The sequence below is a fragment of the Trichoderma gamsii genome (genome assembly GCF_001481775.2).
Source record: "Trichoderma gamsii strain T6085 chromosome Unknown Scaffold_3.2, whole genome shotgun sequence".
NCBI lineage: Eukaryota > Fungi > Ascomycota > Sordariomycetes > Hypocreales > Hypocreaceae > Trichoderma > Trichoderma gamsii.
The window spans coordinates 919,490-939,892 of record NW_020171340.1 but is presented as its reverse complement, the minus strand read 5'-3'; the positions used below and the strand labels follow the sequence as shown (position 1 = coordinate 939,892).

Genomic DNA, 20,403 nt, shown 5'->3' with positions numbered 1-20,403 from the left:
CTGAAACAAATTGTGGTTGGCGAGGTGCCGTTGAGCCGGTAATGGCAGAGGTGAAGAGATTGTTGTATTTAGAACGAGAATGGTTATAAAAATCGTTGTATTTTCTATTGAGAAGGGTTTATTGACTTGTATATCTATAGGTAACGCTGTTTACTATACGGATAAGGATTTCGAGATGGAATTGCCAGAACCTGCAAGGTTATGGAGATAGTTGCTGATCGTCAACCGTTTCTCAAATGCCTAACTATGGCTAGGTGTGAATGAGAGAAGCAATTTTCCACCAGTTCCTGGTATTATCCCAGCTTGGCACTATAAATTCGACCCATTCGACCAATAAAATCTCCATGGACTCTACCTTTGTCCAATCTCAGAGCATTGAAGCAAGAAAGCCGGCATCCCGAAAAATCGGAGGTGCTCGGCTCCGCAGTGGGTCCTGCTTGCGTGGACGTTGCAAGCAATTTCTGCTGAGGCCGACGATCCGCAGCGATGGTCCGGTATGTGGCGGTATGTTGTATAATTTCACTTGCTGTATGATACCAATGATCGATATGGAGATTGGAGTAAAAGGCTGAGATGGAGCATGTATTTCATAAACAAAGTTTTGATTAAAACGATACTATAGACAAGAGACTATTCAGACATATAAGTGAGTATCAAGATGTGTACGCGATGCTTTATCTCCAGCTCATCTAAATGGGCTCATCCCTCGGCTCAATCAAAATCTCATTCACCGCAACATGCTCCGGCTGGCACACCGCATACACAATCGACCTTGCCACATCCTCCGGATCTAGAATCTTCGCCCCCGACGGCTCGCCATACTTCTTCACGGCCTCGGCATCAGTAGACATGCCAAGCAGATCCGTCGCCGTGTTGCCCGGCTGGATAGCAGTCACGCGAAGGCCCGAGCCCGCATTCTCCACGCGCAGGGCTTGTAGCGTCGCCTCGACGAAGAACTTGCTGGCCGAGTAGACGCCCAGGCCGGGGAACACTTTGCGGCCTGCGTCGGAGGAGATGGCGACGAAGTGGCCGGTCTTGCGGGCCAGCATGTCGGGGACGGTGGCGGCAATGCAGTTGAGGACGCCCTTGCAGTTGACGTCGACGGTGCGCTCCCACTCATCCGTCTGGACGTTGGCCATCATGGTGTAGTACATGACGCCGGCGCAGCAGACGATGATGTCGACGGGGCCGAGCTTCTCCGTGGTTTCTTTGACGAGGGCATCGACCTGGTTCTTGTTTGAAACGTCGGTCTTGTGGATGAGGACCTTGCTTCCGCTGATGCTGCTGTTGATCTTGGCTTTGATGCCCTCGAGGGCGTCGGTTCGGCGTGCTGCGAGAGCCACAGACGCGCCCTCCTTGGCGAGGCCTGCAGCGACTGCAGCGCCGATGCCGGACGAAGCACCTGTGATGATAGCTACTTTACCGGCCAGACGTCCCTTCTTTGCACCAATAGCCGCAGCTGTTCCGTTGGCTGTAAGTCGACGAGGTGGCTTGGGGAGCCATCCTCGAGCGTAAAAGTGCCGCATATATGTTTCAAGCAGGGCATTGTCGATGTTGACGCGCTTCAAGCCATATAAGTCTAGAGTTGGCTGGGTGGCACCGTCCTTGAGAACAATGGAGCCCTTTAGTGAGTCGACAGTAGGCATTCCTCCACGCAAGATATCCACGGTAAAAGGCTCGTCTCCTCCGCGGGACTCTCGCTTCTCCCTCCATAACTCTACCCATTCGTCCCACTCCAAGCGTCCCGTTTCGTAGCCCAGCTCGGCTAGAGAATCAAACAAAGATGATGCTTTGATCGGGCTGGGGTCTCCCAGGTGGTACACCAACTGCTGGCCTTGCGTGTGATCAGCCAGTGTGATGATGGCTCTGCTTACGAAATCAACGGGCGTCATTTCCATGACCCAGTCGGCAACATCGGGAGCCTGGCCGAGATGGAGCGATTCAACAACCAGGGCATTGAGAAGATCGTATGTGTTAGCAGCACCAGTGACGCTGTGGCCGCTGATGGTGCCTGGTCGGTAGATCTTCACTGGGATGCCTCTCTTGCTTGCCTCAACCACCAGCTTCTCTGCAACCCATTTTGTCTGTCCGTAGCCATCTTGTAGCTTGTTGGGGACATCGTCAAAATCAATCATGGTGTCCTCGGACCAACCCTCAAGTGAAGGTGGCAGCACGCCGTTAGTAGAGACGTGGTGCAGTGTTGCTCCGCCACGCGAGGCAAGACGAATAATCTCCCTTGTTCCGTTCACGTTTGCGCTTCTCAGGGCGGCATATGGATAGACGAGGTTGACAGTGGCGGCTGAGTGGACTATGACTTCAACACGAGATGCGAGCTCTTCGAAAGCCTCTGGAGATAGACCCAATCGGCTCCTGGCCAGGTTGCCTGGTACAATCTCCATACGTTCCAGCATCGAGTCGCTCCAGATGCCCAAGTCGATCAAGTTCTTGCGGATTCGGGCCATTCCGGCAGGGCGGCAATCTCCTGAAGGGTCAGTGAATCGAACCATGCACAGAATGTGTGCTGAGGTGTTTTCGAGGAGGTATTTCAGGAGGAAAGCTCCCAAGTAACCAGTGGCTCCCGTAAGCAAGACCGTTTCCGCATCGCTGAGGCGTTTCATCTGCACGCCTGTAGCGCTAATGTCCTCGGGCAGTACAGCATCAGCTCGCAGGACGGCTGGGAGATCTGCCTGCACCTCCTCGGTGTGGCCATCGCGAGCGGCCTTGACAGCTTCCAAATGTCCATCCAGCGTCGGATTACCAGCCAATGGAGCCAGAGGAACAGGAAAGCCGAATGCCTTGGTCAATCGACTAGCAAGATCAGCGAGAATCAGAGAGTGTCCTCCCAGGTCAAAGAAGTCGTGCTTTGGCGTGATGATTGCGATTGGGACATTCAGAGCCGCAGACCACATTTTGATAATGGTATCCATCTTGATAGTCACGTTCTTCTCCAGCTTGGCTGTTTGCACAGGCGTCTTTGGTCTTGGAGGAGGCGGGAGAGCTTTGAGGTTGGTTTTGCCAGAAACTTCGTGCGTAGGCAGCTCCTTGAGTTCAACCCAAAGGGGCGGGATCATGTAATGTGCTAGATGGGCAGACAGAGCTCGTCGAGCAACTGGACTATGGCCAGCCTCATCGATAACCACAATGGTACGGCCCTGGAGATTGTCGCTGTCGGGGACAATGTAAGCCACCAATTGCTTCTGCAAGCCCTCTCCGTGAGCCACTACGGCGCAATCCCGCACTGCTAAGTGCTTCACAATAGTTGTCTCAACTGCACCCGGCTGCACGGTGTATCCACGAGTCTTGATCATGCCGCCGACTCGGCCTGTGATTTCAAGAAGGCCTGAAGGGAGCATCCTTGCCATGTCTCCAGTTCGATACATTCGAGCGCCCTCTTTCTTCTCAAAAGGATCAACTTGGAAAGCCATGGCCGTTGTTTCCGGGAGATTGAGGTACTCTCTCGCTAGTAGGTCGCCGCCGACGAAAAGCTCGCCGCTTACACCAGCATCCAGCCTGTTTCCTGCTTCGTCCAGGATATAAATGTGCTCAGGATCTACAGGCGGTCCTACCGGACAGACGCGGGCCTCGTAATCCACGAAAGTTTTGATGTCACCCACGGCAATTTCGTGGGTTTCACTGGCGCTGTAGACGTTGAGGAGGCGGGTGTTGGGGAGGGCACTACAAGCCCGTCGTACAAGATCTGTTGTGACGACCTCGCCATTCAGCCACAATGACCTCAGCTCCGGGAGTTTCTCACCAAGGTTTGGATGCCGTGAGAGCACGGTGGTCAGCAGAGTGGGGGTCATGAGAGTATCAGTAATGCGCCTGGAAGCGAGAAACTCAACAAGCCCAATGGGATCATAACTTGCGCCGTCGGGAACAGCAACTGTGGTGGCCCCCCGGATCAAGGGACGCAGCATTTCCCAGACGAAAAAGACGTTGCAGGCGACGCGATCACCGGGCCCAAGGTCGCTCGTACGGAATCTCAAATCGTAGCTGAGAACAGGCGCTCTGTGAGGGTTTGCAATGCCCTTTGGCTTGCCGGTGGTGCCTGATGAGTAGGACACGAATGCCAGGCGATCCAAGTCGTCACTCGCAGGGAGAGGCTCTCTCGTCTCAACAACAATAGGGGCAGCATGTCCGTCGGTGGATGGCTCAGGCTGGTCGATGATGATGGTAGGGATATCAGCCTTGATGTTGGCCGCATGAGCCTTTTGCGTGATAATGACCGTCGGCTTCGCATCGTCAATGACATCCTGAAGGAGGCCTGTGGGATAGGCCAGCTCCAGCACGAGAAAAGCGCCTCCCGCTCGCAGCGCAGCAAGAGAAGCAATGACATTGTCTGCACTGCGTCCCATCAGCACTCCCACCAGATCATCACGGCCGACGCCATACTGCCGAAGACGATCAGCCAAAGACCAGGTTAGGCTGTCGAGTTCTGCGTAGGTGAGAGTCCGTTTCTCGTCCTCCAAGGCGACGGCATCTGGCGTAGCTTGTGCCTGTTGCTCGAACAAAGCCGCCAGATCCTTGGTGATATCAATGACGCTCATCTTGGGAGTTTGGCGAGTCAGTCGCAGCAAAGAGGAGTCAAGCGGACAGCGCAATGGCTATTAGTATCTGAGTGATGGGTAGCAACTGATGAAGAACTGCTGAGGCCCGTCTGGCTATCGACCACCCTGCTATGATGCTGTGAAATTCTGATGAGCGCCAATTGATCTTTTCCCGACGCCCTGCAGCTCGAAATTGGGCTCAATCGCTGGTGTGGTAGGATTTGGGCTTTCGGCCCACTTGATATTCTAGCGTGGCGAGTGTTACCTGGTCTAGCCGCCTGTTCTCGCTGTTGGAAGATTAAGTATTACAAGAGTACAATAAGCCGTGAAAGTAAGATATGGCGGAAGAAAGAAAATTGGCAAAGGCAGAGACACTGGTGGGGGAAGACGAAGACACCATGTGAGAAGGGCGTAAAGCAGGGAGGTTATACAAAATTTGGTTGAGGCTATAGCCGGCAATTGCAGTCTGTGCTTACCTGATACGGTCCCTGCATGCTAGGCAGTGCCTCTACTGTATCAATTGAAAAGTCCATGCTAAATCCGCCGTCGTGGGTCTTTTCGGGGCTTGTTGTTCTGATAATCTGCAGCTGTTGGCTCTGATTGGCCTCTGTTTACACGTGAAAAGGCCAACGTTGCTTCAGAGATTCGGTTCCATATCAAGCTTAGCCCTCTGTGCTGGCAAGGCGAGCACTCCACAGACGGCTCGAGGTCGCGTGCCTTTTGCAGCTTGCAGGCAATCTCTTTTTTTCTTTGGCTTATCTGGCGGTTTGGGGAATGGTGGGGGAAAACTTTTACTGCAGCCTCTTTCGCATTATCTCGTTGATTAATATTCGAATCACTGTCACAACTGTAATTTCCAAACCTTATTCGCCGCTTCACGCTCTTTTTCTTTTTGACAGCTGGTATTGTAAAAGATGGTTATTACGGGAATATCTCTGCCCCCCTGAGTTTAGCGCATTGTGAACCAGTGCCAGTAGTACCGCATAATTTCAACAGATTGAATGACTGCCCAACAAAAACAATACGAACGCGCGATTTGGAGTTGCACGAAGTTGCTAGTCTCTGACATGTGATAGAGCTCTTGTGGAGAAATACCAAGAACCGACTTCAAATACAGCATTGCCTTTTGAGACCTGAGATATTTAACCCCAAAGTTCTCCTCTTCTCTGGAGACTTGTTCTTCTAAAACCCCACCATTGCTTGGCAACATGACATCCCCGGATTCAATAGGAGGCTACAGAAGAGAGCACCCAAAGATGCGAACGAGACGGCATTCGACACGAGACAATAAGCACAGAAAGATTCCTTTTAATATGGGGTATCAATTACTACCTGTAGATCATGACACTCATGAAACATAAAAATACAATTATTACCGCTATGACCGCATACAAAAATTTACTCCGAATCATCAATCATCCCTCACTGCCCTTCGCTCACATATCGGATCGGCCCTTGGAAATGTCCACCTCTGCAAGGGGAATCCACTTCCACGTGGTCCTGTAGACAATCTTGTGGCCGACATAGAGGACAATGAAGAGAATGACGCTAACATAGCACGCGAAGAAGTTGCTCGTGTTCCACTCGATGAAGACGGTGAAGCCGTTTGTGATCAGAATCAGGAGATTGAAGCCGAAGCCGAACCACGAGAGGTAGGGCTGGAAGGGGGCCTTGTATGGGAGCTCGTCACGGGGGATGTTTTGGTATTTGAGCACATTCATGAACCGGATGTGGCACAGGTTGATGAGGGACCAGCTGATGAAGCCGGCGACGGCCGTGATGTTTAGCAGCCAGTTGAACACAACTGTTCCGTTGTTGGACAGGTTGAGGAAGGCCAGCAGTCCGAACGCCGAGCAGGCGGCGACGGCGTAGTACGGAGTTCCGTATCGGTTGGCTTTCTTGAAGAAGGCGGGCGCGTGGCCCTCTCCGGCCATGGCAACCAAGATACGGCTGCTGGAGAAGATGTCCGAGTTGGCGGCGGACAGGACGGCGGTTAGCAGGACGGCGTTGATGATGGAGGGAAGGGCCTGGATGCCGGCAAGCTTGGCGACGATGACGAGAGGCGAGGCCGAGGCGTTGGTCGATCCGTTCTGGAGGTCGGGGTTGTCGTAGGGCACGTTGATGCCGACGAAGAATACGGTGCAGTTGAAGAGCAGGAAGACGGCCCAGAACGTCCATCGGATGGCAGACGGGATGGTCTTGCGAGGGTTGGCCGTTTCACCAGCACCGATGACGACCAGCTCTGTTCCCTGGAAACTGAATCCAGCGGTGATGAGCACAGTCCAGAAACCAACAAACTTGCCAATGGCGCCATCAACCATGTACTCAGCAAAAGCACCAGGTTCTCTCCAGTACTTGAAGCCAATGTAGCCCTGGTCACCAACACCAGCGTTGACACAGATGCCGAAGATGACGAAGCCGATGATGGTAATGACCTTGATGCTGGAGAGGTAGGCCTCCATCTCGCCAAAGATGAAGGTCGGCAGGAACTGCGCAGCTGTGAAGACCACCCAGAAAATGGCAATCCAGACTCCGATGCTGACAGACTCAGTCCAGTACTGGATAATGAGGCCACTAGCGGTCAATTCCAGACCGATGGTGATGACCCAACTGAACCAATAGATCCAACCCATGGCAAAACCCAGCGTGGGATCCATGAACCGAGACGCATAGACAGTAAAGGCTCCCGTGACGGGAATGTATGACGCCATCTCTCCCAGCGCCACCATGATGGAGAAGACGACGCTGCCGAGGAACAAAAAGGAAATGAAGAGAGAGCCTGGGCCGGCCTTGGACAGAGCACCGCCAATACCCAGGAACAGACCCGTACCGAGCGCAGCACCGATGGCGATGAATTGCAAGTGGCGCGAGTTGAGCTCACGCTTCAGGCCCTCTTCGCCGGCCTGGCCTGCCGCGATGTCGTGGTTCGGGCCATCGCCTACGGGCTTGTCGCTAATGCCTTGGACGTATTTCTCGTCAGACACCAGCGGTCCTCCCACGGGGGAAGACGATTCGAACGCCATTTTTTTCCTTTACTCTTTGAAAAACAGAGAGCAAGATTGAAAAAAGGTAGAAAAAAAATCGGACTCGAAAATGATGAGTCAATGAGTCAAAGGGGAGAGGGGAAACGAGATCGGTCCGGAGGGTCGGCGGCGAGCACGAGAGCAGCAGGTAGTATTAAGGAAGTAGGTATGTATGATGATGGAGGGTGAGAGAGGAGGTCACCCAAATCAATATCAAAACACCATACGCGGGACGAAAAGCTGGAGAAAGAGAGAGCCAAGAAGAAGACAGAAAACGCGTCGGCAGCAGACGGGCAGATCTTTATGGTTTACAACCGTCGTTCGGCCCTTTCAATGCTCGACCACATCAACGTTACTCGACTACTGCTACACTACCCAGCAGTCCAGCTTATCAGCTTGACTGAGCCTGGCGAGACCCTCACTTTCGCCCCATATAAGCCCCATCAACCGATGAAGAGTTTGATGGAGCTAGCACCGTCTCGGCACAGCAACGCCGTGATAGCGAGTCGAGGAGGTCGGATCCGACCCTACGTAGGCCCTATTTTACCTATTTTTTCTCTCTCTCTCTCTCTCTTCTCTGATCTGCGTCATTGTGAAGTGCGGTTGTTCTCGTTGGGGCTCATGCTCATACCAGTCGTTCTCCAGTTTGAAGCCACTTTCCAGATCCGGACATGCGGCCAAGCACGGCAAACTCACCAAATCAACTAACAATCTGATCATGTAGTTTTAAGGGCGTAGCCAGCGGAAAATACATACCAGGCACAGCTTCTCTGCATCTTCTAGCGGTGTTCTCTAGCGCTTGGCTTCCTTCACGGCTTCTTTTTTTGGTGGCTGCGGAAGAAAAAAACTGCGCGCGCGTTTTCATAGTGCTAGAGGAGCGCCATCGGCATTGCCGCGGCCAAGGCCAATCATTGACTTGCAAAACTGGGTCTTGGAGGCAAAACCTGGAATTGAATTTTTTTCTTCTCCCCTTCATTGGTGTGCCCTGATGCCCTTTTTGGATCTTCATTTTTTGGCCACCGCTGAAAAAGGGTTCGGCGAGAGAGTCGTGTGTGCGGGATGGATCTCGGCGTTCTTGTGGTTGATTGTGAAGGCGCTGGCGATGATGGCACCAACTTTACTTGCCGCCTCTAATGCAGAGCCTGACCACGCGAGTGCTGGGCCTAGCAGCATCAGGAATATCAGCTAGCAAGCATAATCGACTCCGAGGACGGGCGATGTGACGCTGTAGCTGCGGGTGTTTCTCCAGACTCTGCCTCTGCGCCGACGCAACCCATGGACGGCAGCATGAACAACAGGTGATAAGCATGGCAAAAGACTTTAGGTCTGCTTGACCCCGGCTGTCGTATTACGGGGGAAAGGCACTATGTCTGGGAAGATAATGAAAAGGCTAGTCCAGTTGATATTAGTCTGGTGGTTTACAAACAGACACGGCCAGTGAATCCTCATCAGCCAGGCTCGTTTGCGTATGAATCAGAACGCAACTCCACACAGGTCCACTCAGCTCCCGCGTCTGGAGACCAAGCAAGCAGCAACGATACGGCCGATGTGCAGCCCAACCTCCAAATCTGGCTGCAGCTATTACGTATTAACGTCCTCGGCAGCGCAGCATCCCCATGGGCAGGCCATGCCGCTTCCCCAGGTCTTGCGTCTTGCAGCGGTGATAGAGTTGGGATTAAGGATACCTTTCTCTCCACACTGCTGCGATGCATCGGGCTGTTGGTGGATATTTGTTACCAAGAGAAACGTCGTCGTCGTTGAGGAGATGCCTGGATTTACATGTCGGGCGTTGATCTCGTGAGGCGGCTGAGACGCCCTCTCGCTACCTGTTTGCGCCGCATCTGCACATCATTTGGATGCTTGCTGTGTGCTCAGTAACCCGAAGGGAACCGACCTGGTTTAGTGGGGTGATTGGCTCTTGGGGACCTGGTTCGTTTTTGCGCAGGTCCGAGTCGGGAACTTATCGAAATCTTACATTTGGAGAGGTTATCTGGCGCGTTTGGGAGATGAACTCGTTTGTCCGACTCCACGAACTCTCCTCGTCGCGGGTGGAGACATAAACGCTAGATCTAATCGCAGCGCTCCGTAGTCGGTGATTACGTGTGTAATAGGTATCTGCAATCGCCCAGCGCGCGTATTCCAATAATTCCCGAGTCATGAATGGAAGGCGTGTCGGGAGAACTTTTGGGAGAATCCTTGTACGTTCATGTGCTGAGATAAGCAGCATCGTATAGCCTCATTCCACTGTCTAGACCTATACGTTATCCTTAGGAGTTGACACGCGAATTTATGAATTTCCTATTGATACACGCCAATTTGCCTCTTTGCTGGGTACTGTTTATCAATATGACAACCGTGGCATCTCAAGGGCAGTGCTACAGTCTCCTTTGACAATATCCCTAGCATTGCATTGAGTGTTTCAGAGCCGTAGCTCTCGAGACAAGTCCCACTTCGCATATGCCCGTCGGTGAAGTCGCGGTCTGTGCTAAAGGCTGGATAGGCGACTAACAAATAGGAGAAGAACAACAGTCGTTCTACCAGATAGTTTAGTGGCCTGTCGAGCTATTACGCTATTGGTGGAATTGAAGTACTGCATTGTCAAAGATGAATCGTTATTGGTTATAATGTAGCGAATTCGCTGTCTATATGTATATGCTGCTGAGACAAATAGACATACTTTTTGCGTTATGATGTCGTTATATACACTACAGTGAAGCCTTGGTGACTTATGACTCTGATGGCTATTGAATAGTATTGTTATGAATTGGAGGGAGCACATTATCGCCATCCTCGCTTAGCGTCTGACCAAGTTGATCAAGTTGATCAGATCGATGGAGCTTTGATGACGATTATCATTGTTTTCTTTAGCAAGAATTGAAAACACTTGGCCCATCACTCTTAGTAATATGACTGATAGAGGGATATTAACACAGTTTAAGAGAGATATGACTATTAACTAGTCCTCAGAGAGCGAGTCGAATAGCAATGGGCTTTGTTGTTAATGACGGTCACCTGGCAATTGTAATAAATATACAAGAAATTGCTAGCTCTTGTCTCTCATTATGTGTTGACATGTGGCGTATTACGTGTGGGTTCTGAGCAGAGCATATTCTGTGAGTATTGTCAATAACCAGAGGAAGAGACCAGAGTTACCTGAGACTTGTTGAGACTTCCATACATAATCACTACAAATCAAATAAATGAACGTAAAATATTTCTTTGTGCTACTTCCATCTTATTCGCACGGATTTGGCGCGACGTCCTTTCAGAAACATGTCATCAGTGAGTGTGATAAGATATAAGATGATCCTGCTGCAGGCAAGCAGTACAAAATATCAAGCCAAGTGTGTAGCCTTCAATTGCCAATTACTGGCTCATGCTCACCATGTCTATAGAATGCATCAACAGCCACATAATCAAAGACAGACTGACGTTGGTTTAACCTCTTGACAACGCCCTTCGATCTGACCCTGGCGATTGAGACAAAAGACGTGATGCTTAGCGCGATGCAAAGATTGGCCGGATTCCGGAATAGCGTCCAAATGGCCCGCGCGGGTGGCTGCCGCAACTACCGGGGCTTGGCCCCACGAGATGAAGGCTGGAAGCCGAGGATCCACACGGATTTGTCGAAAACGTGCAAAATATGACCAAATGGCGGTTGGAGGATGAAAAAAGAGCTTTTTAGAAAGTTTTCATGAACTAATAGATAGCTCAAATAAAGAATACAAATCAGTGTTGTACCTGGACGATGAGGCTCTGGGAAAGGCGAATGTCTTGTGCGCCCTTCGGAACTTTAGTCAAGTCTATTGTGTAGCTGTACTCCATAGAAATTTGGTGCTACGGTACTGGTGATAACGCATAATACCTAAAAAAAAAAAACAAGACAATGGTACAAGAAATACAAGGGGCAGGGCTGTTGTACAATAGTGCCGAAGCTCATACCTGTTCATGCCCGAGAGGATTAGGGATGACCCTGCCCCTGTCTCGGGCGAATCTAAAAGAATTAATCTATACAAAGAGTAACATGCTCTAAATATGATTTATGAGAAAAAATGTTCTACTCGCTAACTAGCATGAGAGTTATATCGGAGGTGATTGTAGCGGCCAGGCAGCATACATGTATAAGCTCCTTAACATTGCTAGATACATGCGCGATTACTTACACGAAAGGCACTTATCTGTTTCTACACATAACAATCTGAAAAAGTTTACGTATCCCGCTTTATTTCCACTTGTTCGAATCCTCCTGTTATTATCCGCTACGTACCTAACAACATCGTGGTTGTATCACCAACTTGGCGCTCTGTGTCATGTAACCATCATCATGTACGTTGCCCGATTCGGAGACTTTTCTCTCAACCCAGGTCGGCTGAGTTACACTTGAGCTTTCTTTCTCTGGTTTCAAATAAACTAAGAGGAACTCTCTTCTTGGTCAAATCATCATCTGCGATGAAAACCCTTGTCGCTCGCCAATTGCCAGCGAACTGCGCCGCCAGGGCCAACCATCAGCCCTGATGCGCACGAGGCGACAACGCCCAAGCCACAATTCGACCTCAGCTCCCAATAGCACGCACAAATCCTATTAGTAACCGCGCATACAAAATTTGGTCCATCGCTCCAGAATGACTTCAGTTCAATGCTAGCTCTGACGTTTATTTCGCTGCGCTCTGATTGGCGGGGCCGCGGGCCATCAAGGTTCTCACCACCACAAATGGGACTTTGTGTGACCATCAGGGTTCTCAGCCGCAGTCGCCGACGAGCAGAGGAAAAACAAAGATTCCATACTAACTCACGTCTCGTTATCACATCGCGCAATTTGTAGTGGGGAAGTATCAAAACACTGCCCTCTGCCTCCTCTTTTCGTGCGTGCCACAAACTCCATCTTGTTTGCACGTGGTGGAAAACCCAAGAAACGTCAAAGTGTAGCCCGAAAATCTAAATATAAAAAAAAGGTGTCTCAGTTGGACCGCGCGTGATGCCTCAGCTCCAGCGCCAAGCCAACAGTGGCTGGATATCTTTCCTATAAAAAACTTGAAGCCCCGAACCCCTTGCCTGACTCTGTTCAACGTGAGATGTTGCCACCCCCAAGGCCTCGTCGCAGGGAGCCGTGAGAAGCTGCTCTTGGGTATCCAAGCTGGGCCATCATGGTTCTCACTACGTGAAATTATCAGCGCAGACCCGGCACCAGGCCATCCGCGCGACCCAATAGCAATTCAAAGACGCCAAAAAGCATCTCCACTGCACGGATGCTTGCTGGAGACGCTGAGCCGTGGCCCGTTTGTTGGCCAGCCTCGTCTCTGGCATGTGGTGCGGGCGCCCTGCTAGACCAAAGTTTGGGTTAAACTACAGAAAGGAATCCGCCCGTGGCTGCAGCTTCAAATACCGTCCCATCCCACCCTCTCTCTTCTTTCTTTTCGTTCAGTCGAGGCATCATCTCATCTCATTTTGCTTGCCAAATCTACTGCTGTTGGTTATCCAAACTTTGAGCAACCATGGCGGACGCAGACTTCAACCCCCAGTCCGTCGACCTCGACTCGGCTGATCCCCGAGACATCATCTGCTACCTCAACGCCGGCGGCAACGAGTACAATGGACGCCTCGGCGTGCGAGTTTCGGCGCTGTTTGTCATCTTGATCGTCTCGACGGCAGTGACCTTCTTCCCCGTCCTGGCCACCCGCGTTCGACGCCTGCGGATCCCCCTCTATGTCTACCTCTTTGCGCGCTACTTTGGCGCCGGCGTTATCATCGCCACAGCCTTCATTCATCTTCTTGATCCGGCCTATGAGGAGATTGGGCCGGCGAGCTGCGTTGGCATGACTGGCGGCTGGGCTGAATACAGCTGGCCCCCTGCCCTGGCTCTGACTTCGGCCATGCTCATCTTCCTGCTCGACTTCTTGGCCGAGTACTACGTCGACAGAAAATTCAAGCTGGCCCATGTTGAAGTCGAAGACACCATCACTGATAGCCGTCATGCTCACACCCACCAAGGACTGCACTCGGCTGACCAGGATGGCGCTATTCCTCCTCTCAATGCAAAGGCCAACGAACAAGTAAGGGATCATGCTCCTAGCGACAAGCCTAGCGATGACTTCGACGTGGAGGAACTCAAGGACCTTGAAGGCGATTCCGAGAAAGTAGCCTTGGGCTTTCAGTCTCAAATCGCGGCCTTCCTGATTCTAGAGTTTGGCGTTCTCTTCCACAGTGTCATCATCGGCCTCAACCTCGGTGTTGCTGGCGATGAGTTCAGCACTCTGTATGCAGTCATCGTCTTCCACCAGTCCTTTGAAGGCCTGGGTATTGGCGCCCGTTTGAGTGTCATTCCCTTCCCCAGGCGCTTTAAGTGGATGCCTTGGGTTCTATGCGCTGCCTATGGATTGACGACTCCTATCGCCATTGCCATCGGCCTCGGTCTGCGGACTACATACAACAGTGGCTCCTTTACCGCCAACGTCGTGTCTGGCGTTCTCGACTCGATTTCTGCTGGTATCCTCATCTACACCGGCTTCGTCGAGATGATTGCGCGCGACTTCCTCTTCAACCCGTATCGCACGCAGGACAAGAAGCGTCTGACATTCATGCTCGTTTCTATGTACCTCGGCATAGCAATCATGGCGCTGCTTGGAAAGTGGGCTTAAAGGCGGGTGAGAGCATGAAGCATACGATGGATAAAATGGCTATAGGAAGAGACAAAGATACCCATGGCGAGGATTTGAGAATGCATGCACACGAGCATGCAAGACTTTTGTATCAAAAGGGAGAAGGATTTAGATTGCATACCAGCTTCCACACATTTGGTTTTACGGACTGGGACTTCATGTACTTGGAGCATTTCCAATTTGATAATGCATCGCGCTTTGCATTCTGGTTGCATTTATAGGCACATATGTCTCAATTCATAAAGTTCACTTCAGTTGCATCATTGCCATCATCTAGATCGTGTAAATGAGCTTTGCCCCGCTGACCTTGCCCTGGCGCAACTCCTCCAAGCCCACCAACACGCCCTCAAGGCCGCTGCCGCCGCGGTTGACCTCGATCCTGGGAGCCTTGAGCTTACCCTCTCGGAGCAGCGGCTCCGCAATGTCCCTGAACTTGTTTGCGAACTCGTTGTCTTCGGGGCTCCCTTCGCTGGAAAGGCCTCTCTGGAAGGGCTGTCCAAAGACGCTGTAGGCCATGGTCACCGCGCTTTCAATGTTGGGGTTGATGGCGTGGACCTCGTCGACATTGACGGGGAGCAGCAGGCCTAATTTCCCGCCCTTTGGCGAGATGGACGCCGCGCTGATTTTGAACGACTCGCCTTCGGAGATGCAGTCCCAGGCGAGGGCCAGCTCGCCGCCAGCAGCAGCAATAATGTCTCCAACAACGGTGGGTGAGTTGTAGTCGAAGACGGCGTCGGCTCCTAGAGACTTTAGGTAGTCAAAGTTTCGGGGGCTGGCAGTGGTGATGACTTTGTAGCCGGAGAGCTTGGCGAACTGGATGCCCCAGAGACCGGAGGCGGTGCTTCCACCGTAGATGAGAATTGGGGTAGGTGTGGTGATGGGATTTGTGGGTAGCTGCAGCTTCAGGTTTTGGTATAGACCTTGGCCCTAAATGGTGTTAAGAGGACAGACCTTTAGCAAACCGGAAACTAGAAATCAGGAATGTTCGATAGATATATCAACGTACAACTGTGAAAACTGAAACTCCCAGAGTCGCTCCCTCTTCATCGCTCAATGGGTTGTGGAATTGGACATCTGCCTGAGTGAGCAGGTACTCTCCATATGAGCCATCCTCTTTCTGAAGAATGTTTCTGCAATTATCACGTTAGTTCCCGATGAAAATGCCCCACTACATTTCTCTGCTATCGAAACAGACAGAGGCCAGAGCAGAAGACTTACGCTCCAGGAGAGAGACCAGCAATTCGATCACCGACTTTAAAGTTGCTAACTCCAGCACCGACCTCAACCACTTCACCCGCAAAATCGCATCCAAGTTTTGTGCCAATTGTTGCTTCTTTATCGTTGTGAAGGCTCTTCCAGTCGGTAGGGTTGATAGAGACGGCCTTTGTCTTGACAATTACGTGTCCATCGCGAACTTTTGGGGTCGGCAGCTCTTGAATAGCTGCCTTGCCCGGCGCAATCTTGATGATAGCCTTGCTCGTCTGAGGTGCTCCCATAATGATATAGTTCCTGGTAATAGAGTACGGTCTGAGGTGAAACGGTGAATTCGTCGGTTTAGTCAATGAGGCAAGCGGTCTGCGAAAAGAGTTTGCGACAAGTTTCATCTTATACATTTTCTGCGTGCGGAGTAACACCTCATAACGCCGATTTTCGTGTGGTGGATCTAACCGCTTCCTCGAATGATAGCTTGGGAGCCGCTGGTTGCGTGACTGCCCGCCAGGATGGAGGAGATGACGCTATATTTCTAAGCAAATTGCCGAGGCGATCTGGATTAGGAAACAAGACTTCTAGATCGAATTATGTGTTTAGTTATTCGTGGTCCGCTAAGAGAAGAATGAAAAGAATTGTCGCAAGTTGTTTTTTTTTTTCTTTTTATATCGTATCTGGACCTCAGTATGATTGGCCCCCTCATCATTGTCTAGATCTGGCAATTAATGAATGTTTAAGAGGTTGCACTAGCTGCAATACGCGGCTATACGTCTATGCTAGGGTTACTAGGAATATGGCATCAAAAATCCATGGACATTTGCCGTGACTAAAATTAACTAGAGCCCCTCTTCTTGGGCTGAATCTATGATTCTCTACATGTAAAGAAAGGGCTGACATTTTTTTCTTTAGTCCGGAGGGTAGATCCGGACGGATAGCGGGGGGCATGTCGCATTACAAATGAGATGGCAGTAACTGTATTATTCAGTCACGGATTATTCAGTGGTCAGAATTTAATCGGCGGCCCGAGAGTCTCCTTCGGCCTCTTATCTCCTAGCAGCTTCGGCGATTCGGCAGGGCTACAGTGGGTAGGTATGAAGTATTGGTGCCGCCTTGGTTTCGGAGGGTGAAACGAGCTTTCTATTGGTCGAAATGCGTGAAATATATAACACCGCACTCATGTTTAGGAAGTCTACCGCGGCCATTTGGCGGTGTCTTCTTCTGCCCTGCTGGGTCGACAATTGCCCCTCTTAGGTTCGCATGGGAAATCCAGCCAACCAATTGGCCATGGATGGAATTTGGGCAGCTTCCTTATGCAATTCTAGTTTGAGGTGATGGCGATTCGACTCATCCAATGCTAGTCCCTATAGCTGGATGGACTGCGCGGCAAATGCAGGAAAGCCTCGGCTGGTAGCAAAATGACCCACGCTTAACTATCGCTGATATCATGCATTGCATTGAGCTTACATCGACATCTTTGTAATAATATCTGCTTCAACTAAGTTTTCACAGTAAAGTTGCAGAACGATATTCTATTAATTTCTTTGAAGAACAAACCTTCGTTGCAACAAGTCGGCCATTGCTTTCATCAAACAAATGCCATAGACGTTTATGATAATACCATGGGGAGATTAGATGCATAGTAGAGAGGTGTTAATGTTGATATATAAGCTTGAGAATTATTCGACCAAGGCAAAGCCCCATCGACAGTCCTCGCACCATGAAGCCTATAGCATAGAAACATAACCTATAGTATATCATTGCTAAGGGAAGCAGCTTCTCGTATAGGGTATCCATCGATTAGGAGATGCAATGTATTTAATCCCAGTACTTAGAATAGTTATCCTATTAGTTCAAATGGAGAGAATTCCAATATATCGGCTGAAATCAATACACGTGTATACAATTTATGTTCATACAGCATCGTAGCATCTGTATAATGTAGAATACAGCTCTGTATGCAATTTCTTTTTCTTACCGAAACAATTGCTAGTAAACAACTATAAGCTTATATGGAAAAAAAAGAAAAAGGGAGAGAGTTTATCGATCATGCGTAGGTAATATTTTATTCCCCATCCAATTAAGTTGTCAAAAATGTTTTTCTGTCAGGAGGCTCCAAATATCGGGTGTACCCGGTTGAAGCCAGGAAATTAAGTGGCCAGGGCAGATTAGTCACATTGTTCCCAGTATTGCCAGAACTTTCTATATTTCGGCGAGTAATGCCGCTGGTGATCTATATCGTTGAGATTGCCACAAGGCACACGAACAATATTGACGACTTTTGAAAGAGAGGTAAGGACTGTCTTTTGACGCTTTATAAAATCTCCTCTGACAAAAATTGCTCCGTAACTTTTTCGTTGGCCATAGCGGCCCGTTGGTTCCACTTTTACGGTGTAGCTCTTCGGATTCTGTAGCTGCTGCAACGGGGCGTAAAATCTCGAAAATGCCCGAAGACTCGGAACGGACCAGCTGCCCCTAACCATATCAATTTTACGGACGGAGAAAGGAAGAATCCCGAGAAAGGGGCTGTCTAAAAAAAAAAAAAATAGATGGATAATTGCGTTATCAGAAGGAATTGGTGGTTATTGGAGCGTACTGACCCTTGCCAGGATGACTCGCGACTGTGATATAAACCACTAATAGTGCTGCAATGCAAGCTCAACTTGATTAGAATTGAAATATTAACGACTCTTATACTCATTTTCTCATTAAACGATTTCATAAGCTTATTTGTCTGGAATGCTCTAAGTGACGTCACTTGATCGTTATAACACATCACCGGACAGCCCGAGTCAGCGTCCTGAAAGTTTCTCTTCATAACAAGCTCCTTTGCTCCGGCAGCTTGGCAGTTCCTTTAATTTATACATATCCATTCCAAAATGATAGCTCGAGGTTGCATACGCCGAAACGCTCGTCAATTGACAACTTCGACAGAACAGGCGAAGCTCTTTAAAGCCGTCACATTTCTTCACTCAAACAGTAGATCTTATAGTATTGAGCCAAAGTCAAAGAAAGGTGACATATTTCTCTCTAAACCAGGATCTGTCTCTTCATCCGATAATTTCCAGTCTTGAAGGACCCTTTGCTAATACAATCTTTTCGAAGACACCAAAAAAAAGCGTGTTGTGATTCTGGGCTCTGGATGGGCAGGATATAGCTTTGCTCGGACCCTCGACCCAGCAAAGTACGAACGAGTCGTCATTTCACCTCGCAGTTACTTTGTCTTCACGCCACTACTCGCTTCAACATCAGTCGGCACCCTCGAATTCCGCGCCATCTTAGAGCCCGTCCGCCGTGCGCCAGGGGGCCTACGCTTCTATCAAGGTTGGGCCGACGATGTCGATTTCTCTCGCAAGGTGATCCGTGTTGAGGCCAATGCCATTGACAAGCTCCAGCATGATCTATCACCGATCTCAGCATCTACAGCTGCCAGTGAAGTAGCAACAGAAACCCGACCACCCAAGGGAGAGGTTTTCGATGTAGAGTACGATAAGCTCGTCATCGCCGTCGGTGCTTACAGTCAGACGTTTGGCATAGCGGGTGTGCGAGAACACGCGCATTTCCTGCGAGATATTGGCGACGCACGACGAATCCGATTACGGGTGCTCTCTTTGTTCGAGCAGTGTTCGTATCCGGCTTCTCCAGGCGGCAAAGATGGCAAGACAGCGGGAAAGCCGCTTACCGAAGATGAAAAGAAATCGCTGCTCCATTTCGTCATTGTTGGCGGCGGACCGACGGGAATCGAGTTTGCAGCGGAACTGCACGACCTGATTCACGAGGATCTGAAGAAAATCTACCCGGAGCTGATGCCCCTTGTGCGCATTACCGTATACGATGTTGCGCCCAAAGTGCTGCCCATGTTTGATAAAGCCTTGGCGCAGTATGCCATGGAAGTATTTGCACGGCAGGGCATCCAGGTCCGTACTGAGCATCACCTTCAGCAAATCAGGGCAGCCGACGGAACACTCGGAAGTGCACACGGCGGCCTGAGCATCAAGATCAAGGAATATGGAGATAAAGAGGTTGAAGCTGGCTTAGTTGTCTGGAGCACAGGGCTGATGCAGAACCCGTTTGTGGAACAAATGGTCAACAAGCAATTCACGGCTGTTAATGAGGCAGAGGCGCCAAAAAGTCACCTCTTGAAAGACCCCAGAACGGGTGGTATCGTCACAGACGGCTATCTACGTGCCCGCATAACTGATAACAAGATCAGTGACTCCAACAAAACTGCCATATCTACAGCGGCACCAGTCTTGCCAGATGTATTTGTGATTGGCGATTGCGCAGTAGTGGAGGGTAACGAGTCGTTGCCCAAAACAGCTCAAGTCGCCTCTCAACAAGCAGCGCATCTAGCGAGGCAACTCAACAGAAGCACCGATGAGTCCATTGATATCAAGAGTGTTTCGAAGCCATTCAAGTTCCGCAACTGGGGCACGTTAACGTACCTGGGCGGTTGGAAGGCGATTCATCAAAGCTCTGCGGACACACTACGTGGCTGGGTGGCATGGATAGTGTGGCGAGGAGCATATCTGACGAGGAGCATGAGCGTGCGTAATAAGCTCATGGTGCCGGTGTATTGGTTTGTGAATTGGGTATTTGGGCGGGATATATCACGGTTCTGAGGAATAGGAAAGTTTCCATTTGTATTATAGAAAAGTGTTCGTACGCTGAACGTTAACCACACCACTTTACTTGATCGCCCAGGGAAAAAGGGTCGAATGTATTGCCAACGAATGTTTAAATAGTCATTATCTCCGTACTCAATCTCTGTGCACGTAAGCCTATTCTCTAAGACATTAGCAGTTTCGCAAATGCAGCAAGATAGGGTATCTTGAACTGTTAAAAAAAAAGGTCATTTCTCATTATTCGTATCATGTCGTCCAAACTCTAACTTCTGTACCAACATGACTCACGCATATAACAAAAAAAGTAGGAAATTTGTCCAAGCAGAATTCGCACTTCCAATAACAA

The 20,403-nt window shown here is 50.1% G+C and overlaps 5 protein-coding genes across 5 annotated transcripts; 2 read left to right on the top strand and 3 right to left on the bottom strand.

The window, feature by feature from the left end:
• Positions 1–689: 689 nt before the first annotated feature.
• Positions 690–4,547, bottom strand: TGAM01_v201291 (enterobactin synthetase component F; the record flags this gene model as incomplete). The annotated part of the gene is made up of 1 exon (XM_018809113.1): positions 690–4,547. The coding sequence occupies one exon, from the start codon at positions 4,545–4,547 to the stop codon at positions 690–692; it is 3,858 nt and encodes a 1,285-aa protein (XP_018657688.1).
• Positions 4,548–5,983: 1,436 nt separating this feature from the next.
• TGAM01_v201290 (AAT family amino acid transporter) lies at positions 5,984–7,570 on the bottom strand (the record flags this gene model as incomplete). The annotated part of the gene is made up of 1 exon (XM_018809114.1): positions 5,984–7,570. One exon carries the CDS (start codon positions 7,568–7,570, stop codon positions 5,984–5,986), a length of 1,587 nt encoding a protein of 528 aa, XP_018657689.1.
• A 5,492-nt stretch (positions 7,571–13,062) lies between these two features.
• TGAM01_v201289 (zinc-regulated transporter 1) lies at positions 13,063–14,205 on the top strand (the record flags this gene model as incomplete). Its single annotated transcript, XM_018809115.1, has 1 exon — positions 13,063–14,205. The coding sequence occupies one exon, from the start codon at positions 13,063–13,065 to the stop codon at positions 14,203–14,205; it is 1,143 nt and encodes a 380-aa protein (XP_018657690.1).
• Positions 14,206–14,499: 294 nt separating this feature from the next.
• TGAM01_v201288 (hypothetical protein) lies at positions 14,500–15,839 on the bottom strand (the record flags this gene model as incomplete). Its single annotated transcript, XM_018809116.2, has 3 exons — positions 14,500–15,153; positions 15,233–15,356; positions 15,445–15,839. The coding sequence occupies 3 exons, from the start codon at positions 15,837–15,839 to the stop codon at positions 14,500–14,502; spliced, it is 1,173 nt and encodes a 390-aa protein (XP_018657691.2).
• Positions 15,840–18,311: 2,472 nt separating this feature from the next.
• TGAM01_v201287 (NAD(P)H dehydrogenase) lies at positions 18,312–20,054 on the top strand (the record flags this gene model as incomplete). Its single annotated transcript, XM_024548733.1, has 2 exons — positions 18,312–18,411; positions 18,538–20,054. 2 exons carry the CDS (start codon positions 18,312–18,314, stop codon positions 20,052–20,054), a joined length of 1,617 nt encoding a protein of 538 aa, XP_024406549.1.
• Between the last annotated feature and the right edge of the window lie 349 nt (positions 20,055–20,403).